Source organism: Pezoporus occidentalis, unplaced genomic scaffold (assembly GCF_034315485.1).
Source record: "Pezoporus occidentalis ecotype Australia unplaced genomic scaffold, CSIRO_AGI_Poc_V1 ctg76, whole genome shotgun sequence".
Taxonomy (NCBI): domain Eukaryota; kingdom Metazoa; phylum Chordata; class Aves; order Psittaciformes; family Psittacidae; genus Pezoporus; species Pezoporus occidentalis.
The window spans coordinates 3,471,894-3,489,205 of NW_026916115.1; the positions used below are offsets into that span (position 1 = coordinate 3,471,894).

The 17,312-nt window shown below is 38.6% G+C and overlaps 1 protein-coding gene across 14 annotated transcripts in view; it reads left to right on the forward strand.

Moving 5' to 3' along the window:
* The window catches only part of RC3H1 (ring finger and CCCH-type domains 1), a 79,907-nt gene that overhangs the window by 51,323 nt on the left and 11,272 nt on the right, over window positions 1-17,312 (forward strand). For 4 of the 14 annotated variants that reach the window (XM_062602388.1, XM_062602386.1, XM_062602385.1 and 1 more), the window contains 8 exons: window positions 1,131-1,262; window positions 1,825-1,995; window positions 2,857-3,067; window positions 3,770-3,860; window positions 3,977-4,112; window positions 6,096-6,266; window positions 6,849-6,964; window positions 8,180-10,575. In XM_062602388.1, the coding sequence (XP_062458372.1) occupies window positions 1,131-1,262; window positions 1,825-1,995; window positions 2,857-3,067; window positions 3,770-3,860; window positions 3,977-4,112; window positions 6,096-6,266; window positions 6,849-6,964; window positions 8,180-8,333 (1,182 nt within the window). In that variant the 3' untranslated portion in view covers window positions 8,334-10,575. Of the gene's footprint in view, window positions 1-1,130; window positions 1,263-1,824; window positions 1,996-2,856; window positions 3,068-3,769; window positions 3,861-3,976; window positions 4,113-6,095; window positions 6,267-6,848; window positions 6,965-8,179; window positions 11,120-17,312 lie in introns of those variants that run through there. The other 10 variants (XM_062602389.1, XM_062602392.1, XM_062602390.1 and 7 more) reach the window with 10 other exon arrangements.

The following is a 17,312-nucleotide window of genomic DNA, read 5'->3' on the forward strand; positions in this document are numbered from 1 at the left end:
GGTTTATATCACAATTTCATAGTTGTTTAAGAGAGAAACTATGAACTACTTGAGAATTTGAACATTTTTGTAGTAAGATGGTGGGGTTTATAAGGAATTAGGAGTTTGATCTTTAAGAAGGGGTAGGTTTGACAAAGCTAATTAAAAACTGGAAGGCAGTTTAGTTACCGGTCAACTCTACAATTGTAATAATGTTAATATGGAAAAGAGCAGGTTGCTACTTAGTGCTCAAAGTAAGTAGCAAACTTAGTTTTCAAAGTAGAAAAGCATTGTAATTACCTAGGAAGTCTGCTATGGTCCTGACTTCCCCAACAGAGATTAGACTGGAGAAAGCTGTCATCTTTGTAGTGCAGATTAAATAACAGTGTGTGGAAGTGGTCTTGTGTGCATTCTTTTACTGCTCATATGTGACTGGACCACCTCTGTGCCTAAATAAGTATTCAAACTTGCATCCTGTGATAAAGGAGCTGAAGCTTCTGCTCTTCTAAATTCTTTCTACTTTAAGACTTCCTAGAAGTGTACAAACAAAAAGAAGTATCTTGGTAAATCATCAGCTGGAGTAGAGTCCTGAACAGTTGGATTTACATAGCTGTCATTCATTTTGGAGGCTCTGAATTGCATTGCTGAGTCCAGGAAGCATTTTTACATAGTTTATAGATTTCAGGTTTGAGTTTGTCACATTTTTTGGGATGTTTGATTCTGTTGCAAAATGAATGATTAATGTAAACTAATTGTGAATCGGTTATGATCTGGAGAGTTCTATCGCTTTCCCCTCATATAACTGAAATGGGGACCTGCCATGCTGGAACATGTTTCATTGGAAACTTTGCCAAGTTGGAACACAGATTCATGTTGAACTACCTGTGAGTTAAAAGTTTGACAGGATTAAAGTTGGATCACTGGATTAGTTGAGTATCTAATCAGTTCCAGGCAAAATAACGTCCTCTGCTTTTGGGGTGTATGGCTAGTGTAGAAACATGTATGTGATACTGTCTGTTCATTGTAGAAGTATCTGGTTGCCCTATTTTGTTTGGATAAAAAATATTTTTTAAATTACTAGTTTTGTGCATTAATGCGTCAAACTTTGTAATGTATTTCAAGTTTTTAATTTATTTCTCTCTTCATGTCAGCCTCATCCTAGCCTGGATGAACTTCATCGGCGAAGGAAAGAGATCATGGCCCAGCTAGAAGAGAGGAAGGTGATTTCTCCACCTCCTTTTGCACCATCACCAACCTTGCCTCATCCTTTTCATTCAGAGGAGGTAAGCATATGTTGACAAAAGTATAACTTGCTAGCATATTTGGAAAATACTTTGGCGTTCGTGTGTTGGTAGGTGAAGACAGCAAAGTTAGAACAGTACAGTGCTGGGGAAGGAGATTTTGTATTCTGGGTGGGAAGCCCTTATGGTGCATTCTCTATTTTCTCAGCTAGCTGTTATTTCTCTGATCTGCTGCTTATCCTGTGCTGTCTGCCTTTGGTGCAACCAAAAGAAGTAGCTTTGAACCTTTATTAATTGAAGTAGTCTTCACAGTTACTGGACTTCTTCATTTGCTGTTGACATGTTTATAGTTAAGTAACAGCTTGATGGAGGTTTATTTTTTAACCAAGCTCAAAATACCACTCTCATACTGGCCAAGTGACCAGTCAGCACAGGGAGTGTAGCCAGGTGATCAGAATTTCATGCATTTCATGCTTGCTGTGGCCCAATTCCAAATGGTGATGTACTGATTAAAAAATAATCCTGGTAGTTTTTCAAGCTCATTGCTGTTGACCTAAGTACTGGTGGCTGTGAAACTGCTTCTTCCCTTCGCTTACAGAACCAGATTTTTGTTTTTGTGCAGTACTTAGATGAAGATCTGAAGGTAGCTGGGAAATACAAAGGAAATGACTACAGCCAATACTCTCCTTGGTCCTGTGACACCATCGGCTCCTACATTGGAACCAAAGACGCAAAACCCAAAGATGCTGTGGCAGCAAGGAGTGTGGAGATGGCGGTATGTAGGGACTGGGGGAACACAGAAGCAAAGTTGATATGGTTGTGGGTTTGGAGGGACTCTTTTCATTTGCTTTCCAGGATGACCGGAGTGCTTGTATTTTAAGCAGGTGTGCAGAGTGCTTTGTTTTCAAAGGTACAAATAGTCCTACATCTTTGTAGCTGTTTTAAAATTCTGGATATAGATGCAGGTTTACAACTCTAAAGCCATGGATAGCAAGAGATACTTTGCTGTGATTCTTTATGCTTACTTGAAATCCAAAATTACTTTCTGCTGGCAGCTTGTTAATTAAACATGTTCATCTGTTGCTTTCTGTCAGAGGGAGGTGCTGTAACTTGTGCTATTAAATCCTTTTAAGGTAATTATTTCTACTGGTCTTACTAGTTTTTACTTGAAAGACTATGATCTGTGACCACCTGAATACCCAAACTTGCATGAAGCATTTGGGAAGCCTAGTTGTAACATAATACTAAGCTGATTCTTTTTGAGGGCAATTTCTAGCTCTGTTCTGTGTTTATTCAGTCATTCACTGAAGCTGTGGTTGTCTGGCTGTGATCTTATTCTGTACTGCTGCATTTTTGCTAAGCCAGTGTTGCAAAAAAAAGAAAAGTCATTACTGGACTCATGAATGTAGAAGAAAATAAATAGGATTCTGAAATACCACCACTATTTGGTTTCTTACTAGCGTTTAAGCATCACTCTACAGCTAGAAATAGCTGGTAGAATAGGCAGACTAGTTTAAGGATGAAGGAAATAGAAAATACAGCTGAGACTTACTATACTGGTGTACTGATTTGTAAAAGCACTGTGATTTTTCTCATTTCTGATTAAGTTTGACTGCCTCTTCCATATCTTGTCTAGAACGTAGATAGTAAAGGCATGCGTGACCAGCGATTAGACATGCAACGAAGAGCAGCAGAGACTGGTGATGATGACCTTATTCCATTTGGAGACCGACCAACTGTGTCGAGATTTGGGGCTATTTCTCGTACTTCCAAAGCCATGTATCAGAATTCTGGTCCCATCCAGGCCATGGCAGTTCAGGGAGCTAACACCAAATCTATCATTTCAGGTATGATGATCTACACTTGGATTTTGCTGTCTGTTGCTGCTTTCTTTAGTGCTACTAGTATAATTCAAGTTGAAGACAGCCCCTGTAAGCTTGTTTCATAGAAAAATAGGTGAGGTATATGTCATGCCACTAAAAACAACTCTAGGTAAGGCTACACTGAGAAGCCTGAAGAAAAAGGCTGTCACTTCCTGTTGCAAGGGCAGGTTTGTGCACACCTAGTGTATGTGTTGGTGATTTCTTGTTGCTTTTTGGAAAAAGTTACTTTGTTCTGCTGATCCTGCTGAGATGAGGTTTATTTTAAGTCTGTTGCAGTAGAATCCAGAAACTTACTGCTTTCCCAAAGATAAAATGCAAAACCATCATAACAAAGTACTCTACTGCATTCCTACTTTATCGGTGGTTGCTGCTGAAGCTTAATGCAGGCATTGCTTTGTGCACTGTTAGGCAAAGCAAATAAAGTCGGAATAGTTTATTTTCTACACATCTATTTTCTAATCACATGTAATGTGGCTGTATGTCTTGCCCCAGAAGATGATCTCTCTCTTGAGGTGAATTGAAGAAGAAACATTAGGCTTCCTCACTTTTAGCAGCCTGGCCTTTCTGATTATTCTTTAATGTCTGTTCAGTTCTGTGTGTAGGCTGAACTACTTAAAGGATAGTTTTGTAGTAATGCAACGTGTTTTTATTTCTGTTTGTTGCCAGACTACAGTCCTTATGGAACTCATGGTGGCTGGGGAGGCTCTCCATATTCTCCTCATCAAAATATACCTTCTCAGGGACGTTTCAATGACAGGTAGGACTGTTTTGGTTTTTCTTTGCCTTTGTGTAATGTTATTTTATTTTTTCTGTGCCCGCTGAATGAAGCTTTTTCTTAGAAATCTCCTTATTTTTGCTTTTCTGATCCCAAAGGGAGAGACTGTCCATGTCAGATGTGGCTGGTCATGGGAAACAGTTGCCCTCAGCTGAAAGAGAGCAGCAGCTGCGCATGGAGCTGCAGCAAGTAGACCACCAGATTAGCCAGCAGACACAAATGCGAGGACTAGAGGTTGGTACCAATGGTTGGAAGAGTGGTGAGGGGTAGTATGGAGAGAGATGAAGCTTTTCATTAGTTGATCTTTCTGGGACTGTAATGATATTCAGTAACAATACTTAATTCTGTGATGCCACGCATCAAAACTAGGGTACGAGTGTAAAGCACTCTGCTTAGCAACAGAAATATCCCTGCGCTTCATGTGCAAATCAACACCATACTTGAATCAACTCTCTGTACTCATTTACTGCTTTCATGCTCTCCACTTACTGACCCTCTCTGTTCATCTGTATGCTCAGAGGCGAACCTGTGCTGCAGATACCTATTCTTCTTGGCTTTACTGCCCTTGAAAATGTCTGATTTTGATGTACACAAAGCAGTGACCTTCATCTGTTTCATGTTTGGCTTTGTGTTGTACCTGTTTCTTCCTAAATAGCACAAACCACAAGATCAAAAAATACAGATACTTAGCTTGAGAAATTAAGCATAATGTTTTACATCTCCACTCTTAAAAAAAATACAGTCACTCGTAACATGAGAAAAGATGGCAGTCTGCATTTAAAAAAGAATGAGTTGAAATCTTTGTGTTTTGTGAAAAACAGAAGGTAGAAATGTTAAAGCATAAGGAAAGAATTTTTTTTAGGAAAGCTTTAGTTACTTTTTTTTTTTAAGTCGCAGCAGCAGTTACAAATAGTACTGCATTTGCAGTTACTTCAAACATAACTTATGTTCTTGTGCACTTATTTGGGAACAAGAGGAGAAAGTGTTTTAAATCTTGCATGTCTGCCATAATAGAGAGTATTGGAAAACTGCAAAACTTGTAAATGGCCCGCCTCTCCTGCTCATTATTACTGCGATTGTGTCAGTGTTAAGTCCTACACAGTTGAGTTTTGAGCTTTGATTCTATCATAATTTGAATTTGTCAGAACTAATCAGTTATTTTGAGTGACAACAGCTTTCAGTTTCCCTTCTGTTCAAAGCTGCAAGCAGATATTTGAAATCCATGAGGCTTAGAATCATAGAATTGTAGAATAGTTAGGGTTGGAAAGGACCTTAAGATCATCAAGTTCCAACCCCCTTGCCATGGGCAGAGACACCTCACACTAAACTGTGTCACCCAAGTCTCTGTCCAACCTGGCCTTAGACACCGCCAGGGATGGAGCATTCACAACTTCCCTGGGCAGCCCGTTCCAGTGCCTCGCCACCTTTATTGATTTACCTGTTCCAAAGTTGTAGCAATCACTCAGAGTGATTCGATCAGTCATTCAATCAGAACATGAAGAACTAGATTATTTTGTTTGCTTCTCAAATGAATGAGCATTTCTACTTAAGACCAGCCAGATGTTTGGTTGTGCAGGGTAGGAGATAGTATCTTTAAATGCAGACTGCACACTTAGAGTTGATTTCCAGGGACTGGCAGGTTTTTGGAGTGGCAAACATGACTACTGCTTTTACTTGGCTGCTAGTAACTTGCAACTTCTGAATGACTGTACCTGTCCCCCTCTCTTCCTGTCCTTCCTCATTTGGGTCAGTAGAGAGCTATGTATTTGATATCCACATCTCTCAAGATTTTTTATATTATTTGGTAATATAATTCTGGCTCCACTGTAGAATTTCAGATATGCTATTGTAAATTAAAACAGCAGATTTGTTTATTTGCTGTTACATTTTGCTCAACAAATAGCTCATGAGAGTATTCCTTTTATTCTTGCGTAATCCTAGTTTTGAGAAGGGATCTGTGTATAGGAAAAATCCCTGGAAATTTATTATACTAAAAGGTGTTTAACGCTGCTTGTTTAAAAGTGAAAAGATTTGTCTTCATGTAAAAAATGTTTAAATTTGTGTTAGAAGCTATTTCAAGTGGGACCTTGTTAAGTATGGCAAGAGAAGGCCTTGGTTTTGCAAATAAGCAATAGTCTAGAATTACAGCCTAGAGCTCTTCCTGTGCGTGGTGTGTTGTGTGCTCAGTTGTGTATATGCTTGGCTTTATGCATTTAGGCTGTTAGTAACAGGCTGCTGTTGCAGAGGGAGACGACTACCCTGGCAGGCCAACCACAGCCCCCACCGCCACCTTCCAAGTGGCCTGGGATGATCTCAAGTGAACAGCTGAGCTTGGAGCTACACCAGGTGGAAAGGGAAATTGGGAAGAGAACCCGTGAGCTGAGCATGGTGAGTGCCATGGGGGTGGGAAGCAAAGAGGTGGAGACACATGTAGCTGACTGCAGCCCTTTCACTGTGGCGAAAAGGCTCTTGGCTGGATGACCACAGCTGGAGCCATCCACCTCCTTCTTCACCTCTTCATTCTTCAGAACCTCCTGAGAAGTTATTAGATGATTCTTTACAAGGAATTTTAAATCTAGCCTCTTCAAATGGCAACAAAACAGAATATTTTAAAAATAAGTGTGGCAATAAATGTGTTAAAAACTGAATTGTCTCCAAGGTCACTGTGCCATGAGTTAGACTGTTTTAACATAGAAAACTTCTACAGGTGCAGACTAGTGTTCAGAAGTCTGTGTGCTGTTACAGTCTGTGGTCTTCGTTTGTTGCTACAAGAATTGTCCCTTCCTTTTGGAAAATACTGTGTCCTGAGAAGAAGAGCATTATCTTACTGAGTCTGTTTCTTGCCTCATGGCTTTTTGTGAGTTATGTTGTGTGACTTCAATTTACAGGTCTTCATTATAGGTCCTAAAGGATGAAGTCTCTTCTTTTAACATAATGTTAAGGAATTTTTCTTTTTTCCTTTTTTTAAAGGAGAGCCAGTCTTCACTGGATATAAAAAACAAACTGGGCACCACTAAACAGACAGAAAATGGACAATTAGAACAGCAAAGCAAGGTTCCGGCTGAGGACCTTGCACTGACATTCAGGTAATGTGGGTCTTCAACTTTCATTTGTGTATCAGAAGAAGGACTTAATCAGGGTCACCGTCTGGTACATGGATAACATCCCCTGCCTCACACTAGCTCTGACATGGAAGCATCTATTAGGAGAAGATTACACAAACCAATTTTTTTATAGTGTAAGCATGAACTGAGGGCTATTTCAGCTGATGAGTAGGGGAGTGGAAAGACAATGACAATTAATTCAGCAGAAGTATTGCTGCATTGGTAAGACCAGAAGTCCATGTAGTCAATGTTGGATGATTTATAGGGAGGAGCAGGAAGTAAACAGCCATAAAAGAAACTTTATCTGCTGGTTTAGTTTCAAATAAATGTTGGAAATGAAAGGGAAGTTATTCCATTTTTCTACAATTTCTTAATTGGATGTTGTCTAGGAAGGTATGTAACTTTTGAAACAGAGTTCACTTTTATTTGCAGGCAGTAATCTTTAGCTGTGTAGGTACTGGGATTGATTTCAGTTCACATTTGGTAGTCCACTGAAATAAGATGTTGGCTGCTAATGCTGGATATCTATACAACAAACATTTTCAGATAGCTGCAAACATCTGTGTGTATTCAAACTAATACTTCAAAGAGAAAAGCTCAGATGTTTCTCTGAGTTTACATAAATTCACCTGAGCAATTTGGAATCTGGATAGTTACTCAGAAAGTGTATTTAGAAAACTTGGACCTCTCAATTGCTTATGAAGTCTGCACTTTCTTCTTATAACCAATCCTTGTGGTCTGTGCTTCACCATTAGATTGAGGCCTCCGGAGCATAAAATAATTTTTCCATATGAAACTCTGAAAGTAATAAAATCGAAACAACTTTTTGTTTTTAATTAAAAAAAAATCCAGCTAAATTAAATATTCTGGAATGCGTGCATTGTATGGATTGATACTGTGCACTTTCTGGCATATACTGAAATATTTGAAAAATATAAATTATCTAGAACCCTGAAAATATGTAGTCTTGTTTGTTTTTAAATTAGTCTTACCTTAGTTCTTCCTTTTCTGGTATCTGCAGCATCCCAGACAGCCTGTTTGCTGTAGAGAGCAAGTCTTCACATGTTTACGTACGTTCACAATGCTGTTCATATTGATGCTGCAGCAACAAATATTTTGAGTCCTTTTACTTAAAAGAAATGAAAAATGTTATTAATTGCTTCCTTCCCTCCCCCTTTCTCCTCAACTTTCTTTCAGCAGTGATGTTCCAAATGGATCAGCTTTGGCACAAGAGAACATTGGCCTCCTGTCAAACAAGACAGCATCTCTCAGCCTGTCGGAGGACCCAGAGGGAGGAGGAGACAACCATGACTCCCAGAGAGTGGGAGTTACACCCACATCTGCTCCATGAAGTGAGGCCAGCATACCCCAGAGTTTCTTTTGCTGGGGTGTTCATAGCTTCAGTCACGTTTTTTATAGGGGTGATTGGAGAAACCCAGGAGCAACAGCAGTAGCAGAGCAGCAGGTCCAGAGGCAATGTGCACAAACACAACTACTAGAAACAAATCCTGCACATAGTTCACATTAACGCATTTTTTAATTAAAAAAAAATGAAAATTAGCAGTATCTGCAAGCAATTCAAATTAAATTTGTTTTTGTTCTGTGAATGAACTTTATTTTAATAACTTTGGACGCCTTGAATCCCAGGGCTTAAAAAAAAAGATATTATATATATACTCTGTTTGATTAATTGTATGATCTTAATGAAGTAGGTTTTTTTCTTTTATTTTGGTATTATTACATAACCAGTGCATAATTCCTTATCACCTTTAATTTCTCAACAACTAAAACACCCTGGCTGCTTCCTTGTGTGGTTTAAGGATAAACAAGGAATAAGGGTTGGAGAGTAGCTGTGAATTGCAGTTTCAAAAGATGTGCAGCAAGCATCATTCTTAAAACGGTTCCTCCTATTGTGGTTAGGAGCTGAACACAAGCTTATGCAAGACTTTTACTTAAATTACTTAGGTTTAAACTATAAGTGACAGAATCTTTGCAGTGCAACAGGTGTGGTCCTTACTGTGTGTCCCAGAGCAGCATGTGTAATAAAACAGGATAACAAAATAAGTGTCTTAACATTTTATTTGAAGGTTGCTTGCCTTCTATTTTGTTGGGACTAAAGAGGTCAGCAGAATGCAGGCCAGTCTACTACAGCATTGTTACTTCTGAAGCTGGCTGGCTGGGGTTTGTGGTAGAGAGACTTAACTAAAGCCTCTCTGCCTGAAGTCTCTCTAACTAAGGTCTTCACAACAATGAAGGTTGTGCAGCTGTGACCAGGGCAGAATCTCAGGAAACAGGAAGTAGAGAGCACATAAAGTTATATGGTTGTTGAAAGGATGTTAACTGCTGATGAGCTGGTGAACTTATTTGGTCCAGTGTTTGCCATTCTGTTTGGGTTTGGATTCCAAATCCCACATACCCCCTTTCTCACTATGCCTTTAAAACAAGCTTACCTGAAGTCCATATTATTAAGCTGATGCAGAAAGACTTAGTGACCTCTGCCTTTTGAAACCCATCTTTCATGTATGCCTCCTTCTCAGGAACTCTTGTCTTTGGGTTGTTTTTATTTAGTGCTATTTTATTATTAAAATATTTTCTCTATAGCCTGATTATTTTTTTTTCCCTTTTGTTCAGTGATACATCAGTTATTTAATTGTAATGCTGTTGTGAGGGCCTTTTACTGGAGGAGATCAGCATCATTGCCATCAATGATGAGCACAAATCAATCTTCAGATAGAATGGAGGGGGATTTTTTTTTTAAACTTAAAAATCCTGTGTGTATTAGAATTTGACACCTGTGAATCAATCTGCATCTTGTCTGCCACTGCTGCATTGAATCCTTCCTAGATTACCCCTTCACAGGGGAAAAAATGCATCAAAATGACCACTTAAGGCGCAGCATAGATCCTGTCAAAAGTTGTGAAAAGTGAACTTCGTGTGATAGATCTAGTGTGCTACCTCCAAGATGATGCTTTGTAAGCTTAAGTTGGAGAAACAGTAAGCCTTTGTAGATGTTTTCTTTATAAATTAAAGAAATCAAGAGATTTTGGTTTTGCTGCACATTTTTTTAATCTTTCAACATGCACTGCAATGGGACCCTGTACTCAAAGAATCCCATGGAGAATGATTCAAGTGCTGCTCCCTCTGTATCTTGGCCTGTTCTTGGTTTTTCTTTCTGGGTTAGACTACTAAATCAGAAAGCACTGGTTATGTAATAAATTACTGCATTGCTTTGGTTGGGTAAAGCAAGAGTTAATAAATTTTCTTCGTTTTTAGGTTTTTGTCCTTAACTCCTCCTGAGGTCATAGCAACCTTGGGCTAAGCTTTGCATTCATCATACTGTTAAATAAAACAAAATGGGGGGGGAGGGGAGGGGATACAGTCCCACTATTGCCTACCAGTAGGAGAGTCCAAACAGAAGACTCTTTTGAGTAGCAATTATTTAATTTGCCCAGTCAAGGCACCGCGTTTATATACTATTTCACATTGAATTTGATTATGCCCTACAGACCTGGCTGGTCAAGGATTTGATACACATATTGGCTTGGGATTCGAGCTTTCTTTTTTATTTAAATAAAAATTTATATGTAAATATATATATATACATATATACATAGTTATATCTGTATATATATTGGGTATGTTTTAAGAATTTTTTCGCATGAGCGCAGCTGTTGTGATCAAATGTCTGGGAGGTAGAAGCACTGAATGAAAATAAAAGCATTTTTCAGCGCACACACCCACACTTTCCATATGTCTTCACACGGGCTTATTTCACTCTCAGTTGAACCTTGGCCCCTTGATTGCCAAATAGTTTTGAAGCTTGCTTTTTCTATTTTTTTTTTTTTTTTCCTTCTAACCCCTCTGAACTTTTGGCAACAAATTATCTTTGTACTAGAATAGTTCCATCTACACCTTGTCCCCATCCATCCGTGTCTCCTGCTTGAGGCCAGGCAGTGCAACTGCTCCACTTTGAGCAGAACTAGGATGGTGCAGTTTTAAGCCTATCAGGTCTGTTTCTCCTTTCTCTGCTCTGGCCATGGTGATGATTAACATGTTCCCCTGGCAGCCTGCTTACAAGTCAGATGACACAGGCACCCATGCTCTCTTCCATCCTTTAGTGTGGAGCACCACCATCAGGTTAGTCTTTTCATTTTTAATTAGTCTGTTCTTCCTGCTGTGTCTTTATTAACACAGAGAGCTTATTTTAGTTCAGATAATTAGTGCAGTATTCTAATCTAGGAGGACAAGCCCAGGATGTACATTTTTGATTGCAGTAATTTTTGATGTAAAATGAATTTTTGAAGACAGTTACGTGTTTGAATCTACAAATTCGTCTTCAACACTAGAAAGAAAATCTGCAGGGGCAAAAAACTTTTCACCTTTTATTTATTACCTGTGCCAGTTAGTTTCCTTGCCAGGTTAGGGATTAATTTTTTCTCCACTTCCGCTCCTGAGAGGATTTATGCAGCAAGAGCTATTCAGATTGCTGGCCTACATAGGGTGAATACTTCTAAAACCTGTGGATTAGAAGAGAGAGCTTACTGTTGTTTTTTTCTCCTTTATCCAGCTCTCCATTCTGTACTTTGTGCACAGTGTCCTTGTCATCAGTGTATCCAGGTGAATGCCCTGTTTGCCCAGTATTATAGTTTGGCTTGTTAAAGTTTAATACCTAACAGTATTGATTTTTGGCTTTGTTTTTTCCCATCCTCCTCTTAGCCATTTTATGCTTTTTTGCAGAAGTTTAGTTGACTAAACAAGTCAAACAGCAAAATGCAGTGCATGCTTTTATGTCTTTTCAGGAAGCTCTCTCTAAAATGTACCCTTTGTGGAAAAGCATGCTAGTAGAATTGGGGGAACAGATAGCTCTATGTATAATGGAAATATTGATGGTTACAGTAAATGAGCAGGTAATGAGAATTTCTGCAATAACTCTGTCCTGCTACATGCATGTCTATAGCCATTTTCCTAGTTGTCCAGTAAAATTGGTCTCATTTAGAAAGTGGTTTAGTTCCTTCTACCTGGGTGAGAAGAAACAGTATTATTAATGGTATTAGGGCACTACTTCATCATTTGGTAGGTAGGTTAAATTTTCCCTGGCAAGTAGACAGCTTTGAACCATCATTGATACCTGGGTTTCAGCCTCAGCATGGGCAAACCCCCCCCCCCAGAACAGGAAGCTTTAAGTGTTAGGTTAAGCTATAGTATGTCAGTGATTCAGACGGTGTAGAAATTGTTTATTCTGTAGTGTTATTTTCCTTTTTCTGTCAACATCTGTTCATTTCCTACAACCTAGTTCTCTTAAAAGGAGAAATCTGTGCTTTTTATTCTGTTCCTTTTGTATGCTGTGGTATCCTGTCCCATTTCAGAGTAGGACTTTTTTTTTAATTTAGATCACCCACCTTTCAAACTTGCAGCACTGTTACCCCTTTGTTCTCAAGGTCTTCTCTGTTTTTTTTCTGAGCCTTGTTCTCTCCCTTTAGTCCATGCACTCCTTCCTTTCCTTCTGTGGCTTGTCCATTCACCCTCCCTGGTTGTGTAACAGTGACAGCTTGCTGCCTCAAAACAGAGCATTCAAATGAATTCGCTTAGCCAATAACTTCTGTGAAGTTGCCTTTTCTAATGGTGTTATTACTCAGTGATGCACAAATGTGATATTCCCCCTACTGGTAGGCAAACGGGGGATCTGTATAAACATGGTAAACTGCTGTTTTTCTTTAAAGGAGAGCCAAAGACTTGTGCTTTACGCTTTTTTTTCTTTCCCCTGGTGTAGCCATTTTGATTGTCAAATCTTTGTAAGGGGTTTGTGAGTTGACTGTATTATCCTAATAACAATTTACAAATAGTGATTGTCAAGCCTTATCCATGCATTAAATTGTGGAAAATCATTCTGTTTAGTCATAAAATTTGCAATGTACTGAGATGTATATAGGGTATTCTGACATGTTTTCAGTCTCTCTTGCATTCTCTCAACTGACAGAATGGCTCATTTAGAGAGGGAGAAGGAATGTATGAATCTTATGTAATCAAAGAAGCCTTGTCTTTAAGTGTTTAAATTGAATACCGATTTAAAATTTCTTCAGTTACAGTAAAAGGTAAATCTGTGTTGCAAATGTTACTGACTTTTAAGCCCATTGGAACTAAAAAGACTTGTCAAATTGTAGCATTACATTAAATTAGATGTGGAAGAAGCAAACTTGTATGATGATATTGTCTCTTGACAGCAGAAATTGAGTTAGGTGGGGCAAATTCTATACTAGAAGCTGGTAGGAGTGAGGCTTTTCATTGATAATACAAGAAAGCTGCTTGCATGTCACTTTCTTGATCTAACTTGAACTCTTGCAGACTGTTACTCTTTAGGTTTGGAAAGAAATCTGTAAGTCAGAGAAGCATAAACCCTCATGTCCATTGCCATTTCCATTTAAAAATTTGGACTGTAATGAAGCAGACTTACAAGATAGTTGTCTGAAGAACCCCAATATAAAATATCTTTGATTAACTAGCTATGGTCCAAGAAACTCAGTGCTATTGTCAGGAGGCTAAACAGCAGGAGTGCCAACTCATCATCTGTTCTAAAATGGGGGAAAAGAACCCGTATAAGCAGCGCACAAGTTCCGTGTTTGTCTGCGTGCATATGAAGAAGTTTCTATAGTTCTAGAATAGATAGAAGGAGCACAGACCAAGGCTGGGGCGTGATGCTAGCTTCATACTTGAATTTTGTTATCATTCACTTTTCCAAAATACACACTTCTGTTGCTGCCTTGTAATGTTGATAGCACTGATACAAAACCACCCAAAAAAGTTAGTGTTAGCAGTTCAATTTTTGGATCACAGTAAGTCAGTTCCCCTGGATGGGAAAAAAAAAGAAAAACCAAATTCTTGAGTTGTCTGAAAGGTAATTTAGATGCAAACTGAAAAACATCTGCCTTGCTTGAGTTAAATGTAAGTTCTGAATTTATGAGGAAAGTGAAGCAGCTCTTCTGAGCCACTTTCTAGGTATAGCCTTGGTGCTAACAGTTGGGGGGTGGTTACTTGTGGTATACCAGCATACAGATTATATAGCACAAATTGGCTTGTTCTCAGATATAATCTGAAATGCCAAAAACTTTATTTAGGGTTCTCTTTTTCCATACTCAACTGTTACCAACTTCACTATTTTCTGTGGAAATGTCAGGGGGTGAAAGAGGCTCGAGTAAGTTAGTTCAAGTTACTTATACAAGTAAGTGACTGCAGGGAACATTATCCCAGCACAGTATCCTTTATACAGTTAACATGTGGTCTTTATTGCATAGGAAGAAGAACATAACTGTTTAGTGTTGTCACAGTCTTTGAGGCACTTCTTACAATGCAGGTAGAGCCTTGATTAGAGGGAAAGGAGAACAAACCTAAAATGATTTTTTCTGTATTTTATTTTCTAATGGCAAGTGTAATACCATACCATGGAAACTCCTTGAATGCTATGGTAAGCAAAGAAGGTGCAGTTTTTTCTGAAATTTCCCAATAAGTAAAACGTGTAGGAATATGGATTTGTCTGTCAGGAACCTCCCAGTCATTTAAAGCTTGAAGTATGTGACCATAATAAAATTGAATGCTGATAGCTTAGTAACCTAAACAATTAACTGATCTTTCCCAGGCAATCTTTGCAATTTCAGCAAGTTAATTATGATTTTAGGGAACGTTTAGGTGCCTAGCTTCGTGCAGCAAGGCAGGTACCTTTGGTCTGCCATCCACACATTGGATGTTTTCATATTCCAGAAAACAACTTATTCTAAGATCTGAAATTCTTAGGCAAACACAATTAACAACTTCAACCTGAAAGATACAGTTTTGGGAAAGATGGAAGGAACAGGTGCAACAGTGTCTCTGAAAGTAGAAAGTATTAGAGATGATGGAATTACATACAACATGTATATGGGGAAAATATATCTGTAAGCAAAAAAAATCTTGCGGAGTGCGGTATTTCAGTAATTACTTGCTTTGTTGTAATGTTAAAAAGATTTATTAATAGTTCGGTGGCAGACAGTACTCACAAGTCTTTGGCATCCAAACCAGATTGTGTATTGGATGGGTCCCACAACTGGATGTGTGCACTGACCTCTATTTCTAGCTTTTTAAAAAGAAACTTGGTAGCAGCATTTTGTATATGTATGAAGCCACTTGAGTCAGAGAGGAGAAAAACCTGTTCACGTTACAGCTGCTGCACACTTTACAATTGATACCTTTAATTTGCAGCCTCTCTTAAGGGAAGCTGCTCTTACGTGGGCAAATCTAGCACATCAAATTACTACCATTTTTCTCTAAATTTGAGTTCTCATTACCCGTTTGGCCTCTGCTTGCTGTGTAAGCAGCCTCTATGTGAAGAGCTTTTCTTAAAATCAGCTTAGCAACTGTGCTGTTGCTTGGTTATTTTTCCCTGTTTTCTATAACTGGTAGCATAGTTTTGAGCTCTTTCCCCATTGTATTTGTTGCTATGGGGAGGAGGAGTTGAGGCAAGATGTATGTGAGGAGGGTGGAAGAGTCGTGGGATATTCTACACAGCAGCTCCCACCCCGCTTTGAAATCATCTGCTTCCAGTTGTGGGATTTCTTTATAGATGATGGGGTTTTCCTGTTTTTTGTAAGCCTAGTTTTCTTTGATCTTGTTAGTTCCATACAAGTCTCCCGAGACATTCTGCAGTCATTATCACCTTTTTGGGTGGAGTTTATTTTATTTTTGGTTTGTTTTTTTTTTTTTAAATAACTTTTTAACATTGATGCATATATGCTTGGGATAGAGCTCATGTAATTTTCCAATCGTATTGATTGTATGTGATTGTGCCCTGCAGAGGTATATTTAACAAAAAATAAAAAGGGTAGTCTAGGTAATAAAGGAGACCATGAGATTTGTTGAGTCAGGTTATGAACTATTTCTTGAATTTATTTAGGATCCTGGATTAGTGAAATTCCCTGTCTGCTGTTCTCATAAATCAGTGCTAAACAGTGTCACGCATGCTCTCTTTCTGTTTGAACTGGTTCTTTACTGGCTTTTCTTCTCTAGCTGTTTTCTTCCTTTCTTGCCTCTCTTTCCCATTAAAGAAAAAAAAATAATAATACTCTTGAGCCTTTATGGGAATAGCTGACTCTGGGTTGGTATTGTGAATATGTTTGTAACTATCAAAACATTTTTAATGGGAGTAGAGTTCAAGTAGAATGTATGAGAAGAGTTCCATCAACTGAATTATTTGCAAGCTCAGGGGAAGTTTTGAGTCTTGTACATACAGGGCTGGTCATGGGGAAGACGTTCAGAGGTGCACAAGGCATTGATACCTCTCTCCTGGGAAGGTTAGATGCTTTACTACCTTTTGGAACAGCTCTGACATAACAAAACAAATAGAAGAAAGAGTTCACTATATCCAACTCCCTGTGTCTTTACTCCTGCAGTATACTTTTTAAACTTTCTAGATACTATGCGGAAGTGGGATAGAGTGGATTGAAGGAGGCAAAACACAAGAGAATCCAGAGATCTGAAAGTCAGTATTTGTCTCCTTTATTTCTTTTTTAGAACTATAGAGCCAACAGTGCCACTTCTGTATTAAAGAACAAGGAAGTGGTATGTGTGCATGGTGGTTATATAGAAAAAGCCGTATATTGAAATACTGTTTCTTTTTCCCTCTTCACCTTGTTTTTCTCTCTCACAAAGCTGATTCAACCTCAGTTTGCTTCCACATAGTGTGTAAGGGTCCTTTAAGTTGCAGATTCAACAACAACAACAAAGTGTGGAAAGGTGGTGATCCACTATTTGGTTTGTAAATAGATGGAAGTGTCTACAAGGTCTTACCTGCTTTTCTGTCAGCATTTATATTAAATGGTAAATTAATGGAGAACACTTTGGAATACCTTTTTTTTTTTCTGTTTGGGATGAATGTATGTTCTTCTAAATGTGTGAGGTGTAAGACTCCGTGAGACTTACTCCAGGTCAAGGTGTGTTTGTTCTCTGCCAGGCTGGAGCATAAGAGATGCCAAATACCAAAGAAATCACGTGTGTCTATTTGGTGGTCTTACCTGTTCTCTTCTGACTCTACCTGTAGACAGAGTGGCTTCTTCATGTGTTCACCCAACGTGAACAAGAAAGAATACTCAAAATACCAGTTTTTGTGATTGCTTAAAGAAAGACTACGTATTTAAAAACAAAACAAAAAAAAAAACAAAACCACCTTCAGAGCAAGGAGCAAGCAGAGTGCCTCTAATGTTGTGCTTGTTTCCTGTTCTGGAACTTGCCTTGAAGTCAGAATAAGGTTGGCTCCACAGTCTGTTTTGTGGTTTTTTAATCTCCTTTCACTTCTTTTTGAGGGTTT